The 19,885-nt window shown below is 42.5% G+C and overlaps 1 protein-coding gene across 2 annotated transcripts; it reads right to left on the bottom strand.

Annotated features, from left to right (window-relative positions):
- Positions 1–6: 6 nt before the first annotated feature.
- On the bottom strand, positions 7–18,551 carry LOC106970522 (transport and Golgi organization protein 1 homolog). 2 transcript variants are annotated; one of them, XM_053213976.1, is made up of 16 exons: positions 18,112–18,551; positions 15,284–15,415; positions 11,625–11,646; positions 10,592–10,680; positions 10,275–10,337; positions 9,469–9,535; positions 9,167–9,305; positions 7,310–7,411; positions 6,563–6,623; positions 6,421–6,456; positions 6,271–6,338; positions 6,052–6,146; positions 4,973–5,049; positions 3,384–3,525; positions 2,211–2,287; positions 7–671 (listed from the first exon to the last, which is right to left on the bottom strand). In XM_053213976.1, exons 1-16 carry the CDS (start codon positions 18,175–18,177, stop codon positions 525–527), a joined length of 1,383 nt encoding a protein of 460 aa, XP_053069951.1. In that variant the 5' UTR covers positions 18,178–18,551; the 3' UTR covers positions 7–524. The 2 variants fall into 2 exon arrangements, with proteins under 2 accessions (XP_053069951.1, XP_053069952.1); XM_053213977.1 differs by lacking the exon at positions 10,275–10,337 and having other exon boundaries at positions 18,112–18,550.
- Positions 18,552–19,885: the final 1,334 nt, after the last annotated feature.

The following is a 19,885-nucleotide window of genomic DNA, read 5'->3' as shown; positions in this document are numbered from 1 at the left end:
CCTCCAAGTCCATCCTACTGACCCCAACGCCCTCCCCTCTGCACCTCCTCAAACTCTGCTTACTGTGCTCAACTTCCCTTCTATTCCTGCCTGATTCAAGTTTCCCCCAGTTTTGCACTGGATCCTTCAATGGTACTTCCACTATGGTGACCACAAGGTCTGTGTCATATAATGCACGTGCCCCCTTTCAGATGGGACACCTGAGGCACCTACACTTAGGGGTGCATCTCATCCTTCACGGAGCTCAAAGCATTGTGTCTTTCAGACAGGCACCAGTACTCCTGATACATCTGCCTTTGTGTAAAACTCCTCTTTCTTGTAGACAAGAGAAACCTACAGCTGACCTCATTACAGGGAAATGACACAGCCCATTGTACACTATGTCCTGAGAAACTTGAGATATGTGACACTGTCCTCAGGCAGGTTTGCAGTTGAATTGCCAAACCCTCACAAGCATCCCTACATCATTCCCACCAAGTCTTTCACCAAGAAGACGAATACGCTTTATCAGTCACTCATCCAGTTCAGGTCATCTTACCAAATTTAGTACGTGGAGGAGCTGGTGGAGGAGGTGGCCCATCGCCCGTGACTGGTGGTGAAGGGTGGTCCATGGGGGACAGCCTGCAAGGCGATCCTGGGGAAGGACCAGGCCCTCTTGCATTCATAATGGCCTGCAGAACAGAAAAGAAAGCTATGTTCATAGGACAGAGCAAAGAACCAACACCAGCAAAAAGTGGCAACCCAAAGAAGCAGTGCTCATCTCCTGCCAGCTTCCCCACCACCAGGTTCCAAGAGGGCAGCATCAGCGCCAAAATCTCTACCCATACTTTGGGTTCCACTTATAGCTTTGGGGGTGGGGAACGGATGCTATGGGGACAAACCAGTGTTCCCACATGTGTGCAAATGTAGAACAGCAAGCTCTTGTCCGAGAGGATTTATGGAATGAGTACCAAATTAATAAAATAGCATATTCCTGATAGGAAGGCATTTAAGTCCAGAATCACCTTCCACCCCGCCTCTGCCTCCACCACAGAGGCTGCTTATTTGTATGTGAAGAACTACAGATTGAGAAGGAATGACAATCCCAGGCTCCACGCATGGAATCATAGCCCTCGTGGCTCAAAGCTCTGCCTCTAAGCCCCCGCCTGTGCCCGATCTGCTTCTCTCCCGACAATGAGGTCTTCTCTCTGCAAGTGCTATCCATGGGCACAGAGACATGTTCGGGGATGGGGATCCTGAGGTCATGCAGAGAACCTCGAAAAGCATGTTCTTAGAGAAACATGTTACCTATACATGTTAGGTAGGCTTAGCTAATTTATTTTCATTCAGTGGTACTTCTCAGTTAAATACAGTACAACTCGCAGGGTACTTTTGTTCTCTAAAAGATGAGCTGAAATTCTAAATAACAGAATTAACACGAATACACTTTCGTTTCCGCTGTACATCTCCATGTTTCACCTGTAACAGTGACACAGGACACAAGAGAACGTGCTCATGTGAACACAAAGGACACAGTGGAGAATTACAATGCAGGTAATTACGGATTGTCTCTCTTCACCACGCATGTAGCAATGCGTGTTTTCTAGGACAAATATGTCACCTCTCGTAGTTCAGAATATGCATACCCAGGGCACACCTGAAGGGATTCCAGACAGCACGTTTACAAAAAAAAAAAAAAAAAAAAAAAAAGGCTGAATGTTGATGGGTATTACATATACTTTGTCTAAGACCACTCTAAATGACACATACAAAAATATAAGTTGGAGTGAAGGCAGTTTGCATTTTCAAAACATAAGGATAACTGCCAATTTTCTGAACACATTAATCCCCTAGAAAGAAACAGAACAGGAAGAAACAGCAAGAGCAATGATTCCACACTGAGGAGGTCCAGAAAAACTAAGTCATGCCAAAAGACTTCCAGGTGGAGTGTGGTCTCTTCCTCCCTGGGTTATTTCCAGGTATATACCAGAAAAGCCCTTGGGTGCTCAGCCCTAGGCACGATTGGTTCTAAACCTTCCACAAGGAGTTGAAAGGCAGAAAGGAGAGAACCCCATAGACACTTGGGATAAGGCTGTGCATTTGGAAAATGAGAACAACAAGCAGACATATCATACAACACACAAAACAGACACAAAGCCAGGAGAGAGCACTGAACAGAAAAAGGAGGGTTTTGCCAAAGAGTTACAACTGAAAATGTCCACAGCATTTACCTTGTCCTTCGTGGTCCTTTCGGTAGAGTCAGTGTTGTTGTTACTCACAGGAGCAACATGTGGATCCGCAGAAGGCCCTAGAAGGGATGGAGGTTTATTCTGATTTGAGTAGATTGTGCAGAGATTAAAAAAACAAAACATGGGGCGCCTTGGTGGCTCAGTCGGTTGAGTGTCCGACTTCAGCTCAGGTCACGATCTCACGGTCCGTGAGTTCGAACCCCGCGTCAGGCTCTGGGCTGATGGCCTAGAGCCTGGAGCCTGCTTCCGATTCTGTGTCTCCCTCTCTCTCTGCTCCTCCCCAGTTCATACTCTGTCTCTCTCTGTCTCAAAAATAAATAAACATTAAAAAAAAATTAAAACAAAACAAAAACACAAAAACAAAAAAAAAAAACCCAAAAACCAAAAACCACTCTCCTCATCCTCAAGCAACCTAAACTCTCTGGCCCAGTCAGATCCCAAATCACATGCACAGGGTATCCCGCATGCTTCAGGTGATCCCAAGGTAAAGGGAGAGCCATTCTTTAAACTCTGATGAAGCCCCATAAAAGCCCTGGTTCAGGTGTTTTCAGAACTCCTCAAACAACTGTGGATGACTGGGGGCTCAACTGGATGGATATACGTTAGGCTGCGCCTCATGCCTCCCACCGCCCAGCACATGGACTGTGTATGGCACACATCTGCTGAAGCGCTATGCCTCCTTTTCTGCATACAGCCCCATTCCATCTCCACAAGAGACACCTGTACCAACACAAAGTGGGGGAAATGACCCAAGGATGATAAGTCAATCATGAGAAACTCAAGGAATGTGGTGATGATGGCAGGCATTTTCCTTGCGTTGCAATGGTCTGTGGTACCACCTCTGCACCTTGTACAAGACTCAACAACGGGGCGCCTGGATGGCTCAGTCGGTTAAACATCCGACTCCGGCTCAGGTCATGATCTCACAGTGCTGAGTTCCAGCCCCACGTCGGGCTCTGTGTTGACAGCTCAGAGCCTGGAACCTGCTTCAGATTCTGTGTCTCCCTCTCTCTGACCCTCCCCCATTCATGCTCTGTCTCTGTCTGTCTCAAAAATAAATAAACTTTGACAAATTTCTTTAAAAAAGTCTCAACAACAACAAAAATTAGATGAAGGTTCTTTGCAAGCCAACTCATACTGCCCAGATCATCTTACCAAGTGGTGCAGGTGGAGGGGTTCGGGATGGTCCCGAACCTGGTACAGGAGGTGGATGTGCCCAGATCAAAGGGTGGCCTCTATAGTGGGGTGGGCAGAATCTTCCAGTTGATGGAGGAGGTCGCCACGGGTCCACACTGCCCTGCAGAACAGAAGTGACAGCTATGTGCAGATGCCACACAAGAGAACCAATCCCCAAAGCAGATGAAACCCATAGAAGTATGGGTCAGCACCTGCTCCCTACTCTGCCACCAGGATCCAAGAGAGTAGCATCAGTACCTGAAAACTCTGTCCCTGCCACTGGGTACCACCTACAGCTTAGGCAACTAAACGCAGGCGGTTAAACTACTGTCACCACATGTCCCTGCCCAGGTCTGAGAATTTAGAACAAAATGATCCCATCTTACAGGATTAAATAAGTAATTCCAAACTAATGAAGCAGCATATTCCAGACAGGAAGACATCCAAGTCCAGGATCACTTTGCATCCCTCCACTACAGTGACGGCAAAAGCTCTGTTTTTGGCTTATTCCGAACACAGAAAAATGGACTGCAAATACACAGCTCATTCTCTGCGCATGAAATCACAGCTACTCTTGGGGACAAGTTCTGCCTGCCGGCCCCACACTTGGCCCCCTCTGCTTCCCTTGCTGAGAAAAAGGTCTTCCTACTTTCTGCAAGTGCTGTCAAAGGCCAAGAAACCACTCGGGAGTTGGGGATGCCTGGAGTCTTGTAGGGGACCTGAGGAAATGTTTGCTGTGAGGAACATATTACACATCAATGAGTACTAGGCCCCCAAGTGTTCACCTGAATTCATAAGGAATTCTGGTTTTGGGTACACTACAAGACACAGAGTAATACATCCTATGGGAAAAAAGAGGCAGACGTTCATGAAACAGAATTAATGCAAATGTGTTTTGACTTTGGTATACATTTCCAGGGATGTGTCATGAGCGATGGTATCAGCTCTCACACTGACTGGAGACACAAGAGAACCTGCTCATATGAATAAAACTGAAGGACCTTGTGTTCAGAATACTTTTACCTAAGATACTGCTTGAAAGGATTCCAAACAGTTCATTTACCCATGAAGACGTGAAGGTGGTGAGTTATGACTATGACTTTGTCTAAAACCATCATAAATTGTACAAGGCACACAATATAAAGATGGAGGGAAGTCTTTTCACATTTAGAGCTAACAGACAGTCTTCACCATCAATAGTGAGACCAGAAAGAGGAAAATAACAACACTGATCCCACAGCGAGGTAGTGTGTTAGGAGTCAACAAGCTTAGAGACTTTGGTATAGAGTGCGGTGTATCTTCCTATTGTTGTTATTTTGAACACAAGGGAAAAGCCATAGGGTGGTCAACTTCTAAGTTCCTTTGGCTACTAAACTGATCAGAAAAAAGATGACAGGCTGAAAAGAAAGCAGCCTGTAGACTCTTGGGTTAAGGCTGTGCATTTGGAAAATATAAACAGGCAGACATATCACACAACACACAAAACAGGGATAAGGCCGCAGAGCATGCTGTTCCGCAAATGAGGGTTTCCTGACAGACCTACAACTGAAAATGGCCCCAGCATTTACCTTGTCCTTCTCGGCATTGTTGGTAGACTGCTTGTAGATGTGACTCATGGGAGGGACACCAGCTTCGGCTAAAGGCTCTGAAAGGGATAGAGGTTTCCTCTGATTTTAGTAGACTGTGAAGAATTCACACAAACACCACATTTTGTGACGTGTTAAACTCTTGCCCACACTCAGGACCAGGAGGAGAGGCAGAGAGTAACCCACAAGCCTCAGTTGACCCCAGTGATAAGGGGGAGATCCATCCCATCATATCTTAATGAAGAAACCATAGGGTTCTGGCTCATGTTCTTCATAATTAGTCAAATAACTTTCAACAGGGCAGCTCAAAGAGAAATCAGGAAATCGTCACCAAAACAGCCATTTCTCAATACACATGAGGGGTAAACTCAGCATCTCATTTCAGATAAAAATTAAAATGAGAGCATCAGTTGGTGGATAACATCAAAAAACCCTCCACAGAAGAGCATGGGTGTGTTTCTTCTGACTCCAGGCAAATTGTTCAGTCTTTCAGCTTATCTATAAGCTGCCTTCCACATGGGAGCCGGTATTATGTAACTATTTCTGAATGGAACTGAACTTGACTGATGTTATATTAATGAGTAAAGGAAAACTATGGGTGTTTAGCAGTGAAGCCGCAGAGTTGCACTGATAACATCAGAGGACGAAGCTATTTGGAGCTTGGATTCAGGAATGTAGGTCTACAGTTCACAACAATAAAAATAAAGGAACATTAGAAATAATAAATGACCTTCTCCTCAAATAAACTAAAGTCTTCACATTGAGTCCGGGTGGGAAGAAGGATGAGGCCCCTGTCCTGTCATCCTTTCCAAGCTCTTCAGACAGGGGGATGCTAGAGGAGGTGGGAGGGTCACAGCCAGAGGAGGGGCATGAGCTCCACCAGTCACAGGGACAAGTGCCTCACTGCCTGTAGTACCAGAGGAGAACACCCTTCTGTCACCCCTTCAGACCACCTGCTGTCCTTAGTGTTTGCTGTTCTGTCCAGGACACACGATGATCACCCACAGGAAAAGGCTTTGCCGCAGAAATTAGGCTGCTGCACATCACCACATGCCTTTTACCTCTCCTCGCAAGGTTCTGCATCTCTGGACTTCCAGGCATTGGTCTCCACCTCCTGTATCCCTCAAGCAGCCTCTTTCCTTCCATCTCATGCAGTCTTGGATACAGAAAAAGAATGGACTTCTATCAGAGTTGCAACGCCACGTCCTCTGACTAGACACTAAACAGCACCGCTGTCATCCCTCAAAACACCCATAAAAACTCATGTCATGCTCCCACACCTGTGTTTCAAGCGGGCGACCTCTCGGCTCTGCTCCGCCATTTTCCTCTCCCAGATCCGAGTCTTGATCTAGGGGAGAAAAACATATCCACCTTCAGTCGTGCCAGACTGTGCACCAAAGAGAGAGAGGAGGAAAAAAGAAAACACTTACCCGGTTGTCCTCAGCATTACGCTCATAAACTGCGACCTGAAAAAGCAACAATGAAAAGTCTGTGTTTAGGAATTCCAAGGGCCACTACACTCAACCACATGAGGTACTAAGGGTTCACTATGTCAGGCAGAACTCACGTTACCTGGTGTGTGAAGGTGAGTTCTGCCTTCTGCAGCTGTTCTCGTGTTTGTTCAATTTGCTGTCTGTGAGATACAATTGTTTTCGTCAAATAAGGCCTAATATTAGGTAGGATTATAAATAATCTGCTCATGTTCCCGTCATCCTCATATCTTCCCCCAATACAATTTATCCTTTCACATGAAACACTTTTCACACAATTCTAAATGTGCAGAACCAAAGCTATTGTTCCATCCTCTCCTTACTCATTATTCCATGCCCGTAGGGTTCAGAGGTCATAGAATTCTTTTCCAGTTGCAATCTTGCCCTAATTCATCATGTGACAAGTGACTTTCATCATAAAGCCAACATAAAGTTCTATTCTCCTTTCACTTGTGTACTCACCAGGTTTCCTAGGGTTGCAAAGACCAGGACCATCAGGTGGTACTACCTTGTTGATGGATATGATTTCATCCTATGACACACTGCTTTCCTATAGATTATGACAACTGACACCACCCCTCAGGAACGTTGGCATGGATGAAGTTTCTACATGGGCAGGTCAATGCTGGAGACCCAGAAATGTTTAGTAGCTTAATTGTTTTGTTCTTTCTAATACTTATCTTTTCCTATCTGTTAATTCTCTACGGATATGTCCTCTGAATTTGTGTTTGTATTACTATATTCATGGAGTCTACCCATTGTACAAAGGTTAGAACTAAGAAACGAACAGGGGTTTCATGAGCCGCTGCTAATTACTATCTGAACTCACTTGCACTTGCGTATGTCCCTTGTAGCTATTTTCAGATTTTCCTCTGCAGTTGCCATCTGATTCTTCATTGCCACGAGTTCACAGTTTGTCATATCCAGATTCCTAAGATGGGAAAGATATATACATAGTCCAGGAGGCAAGGTCCAGAAATTCTGCCTTTTTCCTTCTCAGCTCTCTTAAAGCCTAGATTCAAATATCCCTATCCCCTCCCCCAACGATGCACAGACTGACAACACAGTCAGAGAAATGAAGACCCCATTTCATGTTAAAGAAAATTCAACCTCCGTCTGCTGCCAAGTCGCCTACAATCAGAGCCGCCTTTCTAGTTCTCTGCTTCTACTCCTTCATCGTCAAGTCATCAAATAACATTGCACCTTGTGCCTTCCCAGAGTTGGTCTTTTGTTTGAGATGGAGAAGGCCTATGTCAGGTCAGTGTGAAAACCTGTGCCTGACCAACTGTACCCATTAGGATGAGGCAGGGGATCATCATTGCCTTACACCTCCATGGGGCAGCGCACTGAATCTCAGTCCAGAAGTTGTACCCTGACACAGACACTGAGTATGAAAGACAGCCTTCCAGGATATGGCTTCACCAGCATTGCAAATCACTCCCATACACCACTAAGGTTCAGGAGTGCAACCCCTGCCCACTCTTTCAAAGATCCCGGTGGAGGGAAAGGCCAATCTTAGAGTGGCAATATATGCTGAAATATAACATGGTGTGAGCTGTCCCACAGTCAGGCTGTTATCTTCAGGAAACAGATTTCAGATGGAAAACTATCAACTTCATGGAGTCAGTCTACTTTAACAAGACTCAGTTCATTGACAGTGAAGGCAGCAAAGGGAAATGCTTAGAAAGGCTGGTTTGCTGTGTTGCCCTCAGACTATTTTGTCCATGGTGTTGCTGTAAAGGGTTTCAACTTGGCACCGGATGTACTCAAGAATCACATGCAAAACTGAAAGACTGTTAGTAGTGGACACAAAAGCACTAGACAGAGAAAGGTACATGCATTTCCTTCTGGCCTCTCAGGTAGTCCTTCAGCAAATGTTTTCTGGGGTGGCTGTAATGTAGAGGCTCTGTTGTAAGGGGGTGAAGATAGAAAGGTGGTCAGGGTGCTCTACCTGCTCCCACAAAGAGCTTACAAATTAACAAAAACAACATGCCAGTGAGACAGAGCAGGCTCCACCCCGGGTGTGGAAAGGACTAACAGAAGCTGAGCCTCCAGGGAAGACAAGGAAGCATTTCCTTTTCAATGTGAATGAGGGGCTCTAAAGGCCCTCCTCCTGAGAACAAAAGGAAATACTGGACCAAAGAAGAAACATGCACCTGGTGCACCAAATTTCTAATGAACCCATGAAGACACACTTCATATGAGTCTCACTTGCAGACTGGATGAAGAGATGCAGTACTGATGCCATCCCAACCCACAGTCTAGAAAGAAACTCCCATGGTTTCTGCAGCAAGGTAAGTCAATGTTTTCCCTAAATATTTTTGACCCAAGTCTGGTGCTGAACAAAGATCACCTAATTCCCGGCTGATAAGACAATGGGATGGGATTGAAACCTATAGGCCAATGTAAATGGATCCAGAGGGGATCCTGTTATCAGTGTGCTTAATGCCAGTATCTTCCCTCTTCTACCCCAAGTACATGACACAAGAATGTGTGACAAGCACTGAGGACAGAAAGGAAAATGCAGGTTATAGGAAGCAAGGTAGGAAGGGCAGGCACAATTCTCCTGAATGCATTTGGCAAAAATACTCTGGATCCAATTCTAGAAGAAATATATTTATCTATAGCGGCCACCACATTCATTCATACAACAGCACTCAGGACCATTATCACATGAACGTCTTACTTTGCTGTAGCCATTTTTCTTTCTTCATAGGATTCATCAAGGACGTCTCTGCTCTCCTTCAGCCTTTTGGCTGTTTCTTCCCTGATTGCTTTAATAGAACTCACAGCATTATGAAGGTCTTCCACGGCCTTTATCCTTGCTGTAAAAAAAATGGTTATTTTGTGCATGTGCATATGACCTGAGACTTGGTTTTGGGGTGACAGGAAAAGGGCAACTAGTGTGAAGGCAGGAAGGCATTCTTTCCCTTCCCAATGCAAAGTCATTGCCACCATATGGGGATTTCTCCCCAACAGACAACATACCTTCCAGTGCACGTTTATTGGACCTCCAGGCTCTCAGTTCCTCCAATTGACCGTTTGCATCTTCTGACTTTAGGACAGATATGAGAAAATACATTCAAGAAATAATGATCGCACAACAATGTGAGTGCAACAGGACTGTGCATGGCAACAAAGAAAGATCCTGGGGCATAAATACAACAAGGAGAAGGCAAAGAACATGGAAAATAGTTCCAGTCAAAGGGCTCACAGATGGCTTTCTTAGGAGAATATTCCTCTATGCACACTGAACATTGTTGAGCATTAAGAGAAGAAGGCAGTATACAATTTGCTATTGCCCTTCATCTCTCAACTCTCTTGGGGGATTTTCTCCATATCTTGGAGGGCAGGTCTGAATGATGTGGTAATGACCTAGTTGTGAAAATAAAAGATACTTCCTAGTCCTTGAAATAGCAATCTCCTCATGGTGGTCCTAGTGACATGCCAGCTGTGCAGATGGAGGTTTGTCTCCCAGAGGCCCACTCTCTACTATGGTAAACAGCAAGCGAATATGCTATGCTCACCTCACCCAATGAACAGAAAGCCTCCAAAGTCAAATGACAGTAAAAGCAGCCAAGTCTTAGCACTTCCTGATTCTTAACATCCCTCTCTCTCTCTCTTTCTGATTGCAAGGTAACATGTGCACTTTGAAGGGTGTCATTTAAAATTTTATTGAAGTGCTCAACTTTTCTGATGTTCTCCTTCAACAGAACATGTTGAATGAGTCATAACAATTCCTTAATTTTCCTTGTGTTTTTAGAACGCAATCCAGGCAAAGAAAGGATTCCTACTTTCAACTTCAGAGCTTCAGCAGAGAGAATGTTACTTTCTCTCTTAGCTTCTTGAAGATGTATCTTTAATTCATTGATGTATATACAAAACATATGAAAAAGGAATCAGAATTCAAAAATAGCATCGTGGTAGATAAGCCTATGTCTGATGTGTGACTCCTTTCACAAATAAAAAGGTAGTTTTTTATTACATTTGTGAAGCTTGTCTTGAATTGGAAGTATTTATAGAACACATGAAATAGGTCAGTAGGATGAACTACAAGAGGTAAAACTAATCAAAATGAAGTCACAAGAAGTATTTGAAAGGGCAATGCTACCTTCTGTTCCCACGTGGCTATTGCTTCAGCCAGCTCTGTGTTTTCTTTCTCCAACGTGTTGATCTTTGCAGTTTTTTGCTGTAAATTAACTAAAAGGGGATAAACCCATTTTTAAGGTTGTTACCAAACCAGTGACATCGAATAATCCCACTGTGTTAGCAGCACAGACACATGATCTGACACATGGGTGGAACTAACTTTTTAGCTTTCTCATTGTGCCTGAAGAAAGCAAGTTTCAGCAGCATTTTAAACCCAAGAAACCTCATTTCACTGACATTCCTATATGTGTAAGCTCTAGAACACCGACTCCTCTAACAGACACAAAGTGCAAACTCCTCTCACATTGGCCCAATGTGAGAGCTCTCCTGCCCTGAGGTCACTCTTCTCATCACCGCCACCGCTGCATTTACAGTGATGAACACCAACCAGTCTTTGAGGGCTTGTTAAGTGTCAGGTAGCCACCTTGCCTCTCAACAGACAGCACCACAGAATCACCACAGTCCATGGGGTCCGTGCAGAATAGATTGCTCCCCATTTGCATCAAGTTCACTTTTCCCCTGGCATGAATGGCTCCCTCCACCTCAGACTCAAAACCTTGGTTTAACCCTCTCCTGTGACACACACCCTGCCTGGCAATACCTGGCTTCTTCTCTAAGCTTAGGCTTCTGGACAGACTCAAAGAGGGTTTTCTCATCTTCACATTTCACCCAAAGCCAGGTCATGGCAAAGTACTCACTCCACACCTCAGGCTCATATCATCACTTCTGTCCTAATCATTTCTATGCAAAATCACACTCATTCTGTTCTCCTTCCTCCTGTGATGTTTTCCTCCCCTGGTCTCTTGTCTTAAGAGAGGCCAATCCCTCCACATTGTCACTTAGCCTCTAACAGGGAAGAGAAAGATTTTCAAGAGTTAACAAGTCAATTAGACATCAGAAGTCACCATATTTATCCCTAGTTAAAAAATGAAAACCCACACCAAACACGAGTAATGAAAAAACATTACAAAGACTACTCAAACCTAAAATCTTACCTGGATATACTGGAGGCTCTGTCTGAGAGAGGAAGAAACAAAATTAAGTTTGAGGTCAAAACATAGTAATAGTAAAAACTTATTCTTCCTGATAAAATACTGAAATGTCATCCAATGAAATTACAATGATCATTTTGTTCAGCATAATGAATTCATAACATTAATATAATAAAAAAGTAGAATTTCATATTTAGTTCATGATTCTTTATAAACCATTTCTGACAAAAGCATAAAGATTCAGAGCTTATTTTGACCAAAAGATAGATTTACATTATATTAAATAAATATCAAAATATTCAATTCTGTCAGTGCATAATGCGGACAGTTTTAAAAATAGGTAAATAAAATATTTGTCTGATTTTTTTTTCTTGTAGTCAAACCCAACATCCACACTGAAGTCCAGAACCCAGGATCATTTGAAATGCCAAAAAAAGAAAAAAAGAAAGAGAGAGAGAGAGAAAGGGAGAGAGGAAGAAAGAGACAGAGAGAGAGAGAGAGAGAGAGAGAGAGAGAGAGATGGAGGGGGACGGTAGGGGGGCGAGAAGGAAAGGGAAGGGATGGGAAGGAGGAACGAAGCGGCAAGGAAAGAAAAGGAAAACCTTTGTATGAAGACACGCTTCTTTCATTCTCTAGAAAGCTTTCTGAAATGTTACACAGGGTTGGCTGCTTTCCGAATCAATAAACAATTACAACATGTCAGGTGCTATGATTTTCCTAGATCACTAAAAACAGAGGGTCTTCCAAAAACACATCATCAGACGAGAAAGAGAGTGGAACATGGCTAGGGCAAAAGCACAGGCACCAAAAGAAATGATGGCTAACATTTCAAAAACAAAGCAAAAAGGGCTCCCGTTGAGAAGGTATAAGAAAAGCAAGAGGAACTTAATTCCTGTAAAGGCACTGGTCTAAGGCAAGGGTTAACAGTTTCCACACTGGAGACTTCTGGAAAAGTGAACCAAAGAGAGAACAGGTATTAGGGAGTAATGGTTGTCTGGGCAAAAGTAGAAATAACAATTTAAAGCCTGACTGCACTAGGATTTCTATTGTCGAGGAGCACTAAAAGCACGTCAACCATGGAAAAAGACATCCTGTGATTGTCTTGTGTCCACTGAAAAGTAACAACCATAAGATAATGACTGTGGGACTGAAGGATGCTTCCCCACTCCCAGCCCCTCACCCTTTGGAAAAGTGCCTTTGTAAGCCTGGCACACCACCCTTTTGGGGAGCGATATTCCTCTTTCTCGGTGGCTCCGCTGTATACAACCTATCTCTAATAAACGCCACCTGCTTTGTTTCCCTTTCGATCGGTGTTCATTACTAAGACACTGAGACTGGAGAACCTGGTCTGGGTGGCCCAGTAACACCCAGACCCAAGTCATCCCCCGATGAATTATAGCTCAATAAAATCTAGGCAAGACTCTACTTTAACAAAAGGTAAAGACACATTTTCTTGACCTGTAGGACGTATATCCCTATTGGAAAGTTTTGAATGATGATGTGATGCTGAAGCGAGCCCCAACATCTTGCCAGGATATTGGAATATCATCATGGTATCAAAAAGTGAGTCATAAAAATGTTGTTATAGGAAAGTGTATCTACGGAGGGCAAACAGGAAACCATGGATAGTCCTTTAATGTCACATGTTTCCTTTCCTAAGCAGGGGAAATGGAAAGAGAGATGGCCTTCCAAGTACTTAATATGCATATTTTCTTTTTGAAGGGAAGATTTCTGAATTGGCAGGAAAAGAGGAAAAACAGCCACTTATAAATAAACTCATGCTGTTCTGTTCTTGCTTAGAAGGCCTGCCCTCCAGAGAAACTATTTCTCCAAAGCCTAATGGGGTTTTTCTGAAGACAAGCAATACAGATGAAGGGAAATACTCAACTACAGTGCTCTTCCTCCTTCCTGTCTCATAGGGGAGTAAACTCAGCCTAAAACCTAGGGAAAGACAAAACTTTACACTAAAAGCCTTCACCTCAGTTTTTTTAAACACGGACGGGACCCCAAGCTTCCCCAAAAACTTAACAAGGTACCCTAAAAGGAAAAACCACATATTTTGAACACAGAATGCAAGCATTAGAATCACACTTCCTATGGCAGAGATGGTGGGATAATCAGGCTGGGAATGTAAAACCGCTCTGATTAATAGGATAATGACTCTAATGGAAGAAGTAGTCAGTATGCAAGAAGAGGTGGTGAATGTGAGCACAGAAACGATAACTCTCGGATCCAAAAGGACTTCTAGAAATCCAAAACATCATAACAGAAATACGGAATGCCTTTGTTGGATTTATTAACACACACAACACAGCTGAGGAAAGACTCAACAAGCAGAAGGAAATGTCAAGTAGAAACACCCAAAACAGAAACGCACACAAAGAAATTAAAAATACAACAGAGAAAATCCAAGACCAGTGTGACAATGACAAAAGGTGTAACACACACAAAATGGGAATACCTACTTACACGTTTGAAGTGAAAATGACTGAGAATTTTCCAAAATTAATGATAGTCATAAACCACAGATTCAGGAAACTCAAAGAATTTCAAGCAGGATAAATACCCCCCTCCAAAAAAACCAAACCAAACCAAAAACAAACCAAACCAAAAACAAAACAAAACAAAACACAAGAAACACAAGACTATCCCTAGACATATACTATTCAATCAAGAGAAAATTGAAAACAAAGAATTTTGGAAGAAGCTAAGGGGTAGTGTTGGGGGCTGGAGTTGCAGGGAGATGGAAGAAATAACACCTTACCCAAGAGGAACCAGGACAAAAAATACTCAGAATTCAGAAACCATGCAATCAAGAAGAATGAGATGTTTATACTGTTAAAAGAAAAGAACCCATCCACCTAGAATTCTGTGAACCATTAAATTGTCCTTCAAAACATGTACAAAGTAAGGGAAATTATTGGAGATACTGAGGTCAATAATAAAGGCTTAATTCTCCAAGAAAACATAATCCTTAATGTACATGCATTAACAACAGAGTGCCAAAATACATGAGGCAAAAACTGATACAACTGATGGGAGAAGTAGACATATACATTATTACAGCTGAAAGAATTCAACACCCTCTATCAGTCGTTGACAGACTGAGCATAAAGATATTCAAATATAAGAACACAGTTGGGCTGAACTGCATCACCAATCACCTAGGTCCATGACCATCTGTAGAACACTTTCTACAATAGAAAAATACACATTCTTCTCAAGCTCATATAGAACATTCACTGACACAGACCATATTCAGGGTCATAAAATACACCTTAACTTGAAGTCAACAAAATCATAGAAAATACGTTCTCAGAACACATATGTAAGCTAGACATCAATAATAGAGAGACAACTGAAAAACTACAAAATATATGAGAGATATTCTCATAGAAGATAGAGAATAGAGATAGACTAGAGAAATTCTAAAAGAAGAGGGTCAAAGAGACATTTCACAGAATTTTAAAAATATGTCCATCTAAATGATAATGAATGTTGGAATTACTACAATTTGTGGGATGCAATGAATGCCGTGCTTAAAGGGAAATTTGAAGTACTGAGTGCATACAAATGGTCTAGTAAAAAAATTTGTGCTTACCAAAAAACTTCTGCTTACTTATGCTTAAAAGCCTACCTGTAAGGTATTTTAGTATACTCACAGCAAGGACAACTCTCCAGAGGTAAATAAGACATGCACAAATTGCAACGGTGGCAGTAATAACGGCAAGCTTCCACAGAGTTCCGAAGACACGAGAGCCAAGAGGGAAATGGTCAGCCAAAAGATGGACAAGCTGAAATAATATTTGAGATAATGAGGAATAGCAAAGACATTTATAATATCTGTCACCAAGAATCATTTTTATAAACCTTCAACCAGCCTCCAGGAGGTTATAAGCACACCTCTCAAAGGCCTCCTCCTGAAGGAGAGGGAGGACGGAAGGCTTACAAAGAAAGGAGCAGGGGCAAACCTGTAGGAGTGATGATTGTGTTTACGATCTTACTGTGGTGATGGCTTCATTGTTCCTTACCCTTTTAGTAGACAAGAAGTAAATGACTTCTGTTGTACATTCATGAAGTACCTAGATAAAATCCTTTGGAACATTTCCAAAAATACACCAAAATTTACGGAAGGATGGGAGAAAGTAACAATAAAAATGTACTAGAGATTCAAATGAGGCTGTTATAGAGACAGGTGTTTACAGATATGGATATAACTGAGAGATGTGCAGCTGCTCTTATAATAATACGGGATTATTCCAGCAAAAATAAATTCTACATTATTGTTTAGTTTCTAAAAACACTGAGGTTTTCTTTTTTCTAATGTTGATTTATTTTTGAAAGTAGAGAGAGCGGGGGAGGAACGAGAGAGAGGGAGACAGAGAATCCAAAGCAGGCTCCACGCTGTTAGCACACAGCCTGATGCTGGGCTCAAACTCACAAACCTGAGCCAAAATCAAGAGTCAGATGCTTAACTGACTGAACCACCCAGGCTCCCCATAAGGTTTTACGTTCAAGGTTTACCTTGAATCTGAATCACAGCCCAAATTGTCAGACTTCTGAATTAAATAAAGATTTGCATAATCAGGTGATCTTGTCTATTTTGATGAAATCTATGAGGTTTTAAGTTACTTGAACACACATCTCCAAATAGCCAATACAATAAATTCAAGTTCCTATTTCATAGTGTTGCACCTAAATCAATCAATAACAACTATGGAAATTACTTCCTAAATAACACAAAAGTCCTGGGTATGGTCACCAAAACAACAGAACACATATCATTTTACTAAAACTAGACTTACCAGTCCTTTAGGAGAAAATACACTCACAATGCAATTCATACTAACTCACATACCAAACTTTAATTTTGTGCCAATAAACCTCTCTAGAAAGTAGCCTCCAAAATGTGTACCATTTGAATCTTCAGCTCTCAGAACTGAGGTCACTAAATTGCGTCCTGGTGGGAAATGTACACTGTCTTTGAGTGGCCACTGTCTGCAAGAGACCAGGGGCCGTCAGCACAGTGATCATGGGGATCAAAAGACAGAGGCCATCTTGACATGAATGGTAAACATCCTAAGTCCTGGGCACTCTTGATACCTCTGCCCGCTATCTGTATGCTGATTTGATTAGTTACCGTTAACTAGATTAGATCCAAGGGAGCCAGTAACACTTGGTTCCCACAGACAATGGTCATGACCAGGTGGAGGTAGGAGATGCAAGACAAGTTAGTTTGTGCAAGAATTCAGAAATGAGGGAGGGAGAGAGAGCTGAACTGATCTATGAGATGCAGCCTAGGTAGAAGGGGGAAATTGCAATAAACAGAACCAAGAAATTTCCTCCTTCGTAGACTCAAAAGAGACAGAATAGATTCTGTTGTGCCTGGAGGTATTCATGTGAGAGGATTCTGCCTCAATTTAGGTTGTTCCTGACTTGGGACGTTGCAGATCCCTCTCTAAGAATCTGGTGCATGCCAATATCAAGAAATCTACTTTTCTCTATGGGTGTCCCCTGTGTCTCTGTCTCAGGCTCTTGGGAGTACAGGTTTTGCTTTTTAATGATAGAATGAAACATTCACACTGGCAACCAGGTATTTCTTTATAGTTGGACAATCCTAAGGACATTCGAGACCCTTTTTGCTTTGGGTAAATCAACACTCTGCACATAGTTGGCTAAAGAAAGGACAAGAATGCATTCACTTCCTGATCACATCACTCCTAGTGATTTTCTTATTAGAAATGTCCAAGCAGGCTGAGGCCACTTCATGTACGCTGAGCTTGTCAGCTACCTGGTTGGACACAGAGTCCTTGGGGGCAGCCTCTAAGACCAGAGGGAGAGGGCTGATGCACAAGTTCCCCAAAGCGAGCAAACCAGGAAGCACAGAGCACAAACGACATTTCACTTTCCAACACCAACACTTCGGACACCACGGTTCCCAGGGCTACCAAACTTCACAAATGTGAACAACGTGCTGATAGGAAAACTAACTACGTACAAGAGGGACTCTAAACTTACAAAGCTTGAAGAAGAATCTTGACAGGCCTTCCAGGAGCCATCTAATAGTATAAAATACTATTAATACTATTAAATGGCTCTTATTCAGTAGAGTTTCTGACATTTTTAAAAATGTTTTGAAAGAAGTATAATTCAAACATCATACGAGCCCCTTATTTAAGACAAAGATCTCAGTGGCTTTTAGTATCTTCCCATGTCCTTCTTTCTTGACATTATGAAGCTCAGGTCTCCATCCTGTCAACACTACTCTTTTTGGACCAAGTGGCCCAGACAGGATCCACAACTTCATGTGGACAGGTGTGGCCAGAACCCCTACATGCTGGTGGAGAAACCTTGCCCTGAGTTCATGGGTTTTCCAAAAGAACTGAGTTCTCATCAAGGACTCCATGAAAAAGCTGTTTTTTTAACCACAGTCTGAAAAAGATAAATAAATACAAAAGGAAGAAGTCACTGATGTCGGATGTGTACTCACATTTGTGTTGGGGTAACCGGGATACCCGAGTAAGAGCATACAGAAAAATAGCTTCCGAACCGTCATATTCTGGTCCTTTCAGGGGGCGCCTGGGCACCAGAGAGGAGGTGCAGATGGGGGTGAGGAGGTGGTGGGGGTGGGAGGGGAAGGGACGGGGTGGGAAAGGGGGTGAGGTGGGGGGGCGGGGTTTAAATAGGGATGGGATTGGGGAGGGGGGTGTGGCAGGAGAAGAAGGGGGTCAGGGAGAGTACCCGGATCAGATCAAGTACAAGAAGGGAGGGAGGAGGGTTCAGACAAGTTAGTAGCTCAGCAGGTCAGTAAATCACTAGATGAGTAGGCCACAAGTAGCCAGTTAAGTAGACTGTCAGTAGCAGGTGGAGCAGACGAAGATCTCTCTTCATCCAAGTCTTCACCTGTTTGAGCATTTCCATGGCAATTCAGACGGTTTATGCTCTCTCTCCACCAATCAGCTGCCTTCGACCCTGATAGCTCACAAAGGACACCCCGCGTGACCATGGCTTTTCAAAAGCCCCTTCCATTGTGTACATATCTGGGGGCATGTGTGTCCCTATGGGAGTGTCTATGTATGTCTGGGTTTTGTACGTGTATATATTAGTTATGTGTGTGAATTTGCTGCCCCTTGGGTCTTACCGTGTGTGGTGTGTGTGGTGTGTGTGTGGGTGTGTGTGTGTGTGGGTGTGGGTGTTCTCCTCGGGGTGTCACTGGCCGTGTCTGCAGTGTGGGTCTGTGTGTGAATCTGTCCATAAGCCCCATACCTGTGTTCCCAGGTGAGGCTGGGTGTGATTCTGTGCTTGTGGTGTCTGTTTATTTCTTAGTGAGTATGGGTGTCTGTGAACCTCAGAAATGAGCTGCCACAAAGGGGACTCCCCAGGGGCGCCTGGGTGGCGCAGTCGGTTAAGCGTCCGACTTCAGCCAGGTCACGATCTCGCGGTCCGTGAGTTCGAGCCCCGCGTCGGGCTCTGGGCTGATGGCTCAGAGCCTGGAGCCTGTTTCCGCTTCTGTGTCTCCCTCTCTCTCTGCCCCTCCCCCGTTCATGCTCTGTCTCTCTCTGTCCCAAAAATAAACGTTGAAAAAAAAAATTCAAAGGGGACTCCCCGAAGGTGACCCCCAGCAATGGGTGAATACGAGACAATCTATCTCTTCATTAGATTCTGTTGGGAAAACTGTATATCTACATGCAAAAGAATGAAAGTGAACCCTTCCCTTACATGATACACAAAAATCTACTTAAAATGGCTTAAAGACTTAAATGTAACACCTGAAACCATCATACTTCTAGGAAAAATCAAAGAGGAAAGCTCCTTGACTATGCTCTAGGCAATGAGATTTTGGGATTGGCACCAAAAGCATACGCAGTAAAAGTAAAAATAAATTTTTATTTTTAATTATAATTATATAATATATATAAATATATATATATTTTATTTATATATATATTATATATATAAATATATATACAATATATATATTATATATATAATTATATAATTATATATATAATATATATATTTTTATATATTTTTTATATATATATTTTTTATGTATTTTATTTTATATATTTTATATATTTATATATATATATTTTTTATTTATATATATAAATAAATATATATTTTATATATAATATAAATATATTATATATATAATAATATATAAATATAAATATATATAATGCATATATACATGTGTATATATATATAAAATTATATAATGTATAATATAAATATAATATAATAACATATATATAATATAT

This window comes from Acinonyx jubatus, unplaced genomic scaffold (assembly GCF_027475565.1).
Source record: "Acinonyx jubatus isolate Ajub_Pintada_27869175 unplaced genomic scaffold, VMU_Ajub_asm_v1.0 scaffold_65, whole genome shotgun sequence".
NCBI lineage: Eukaryota > Metazoa > Chordata > Mammalia > Carnivora > Felidae > Acinonyx > Acinonyx jubatus.
Note: the sequence above shows the minus strand (reverse complement) of the source record. Positions and strands in the feature narration are given on the sequence as shown.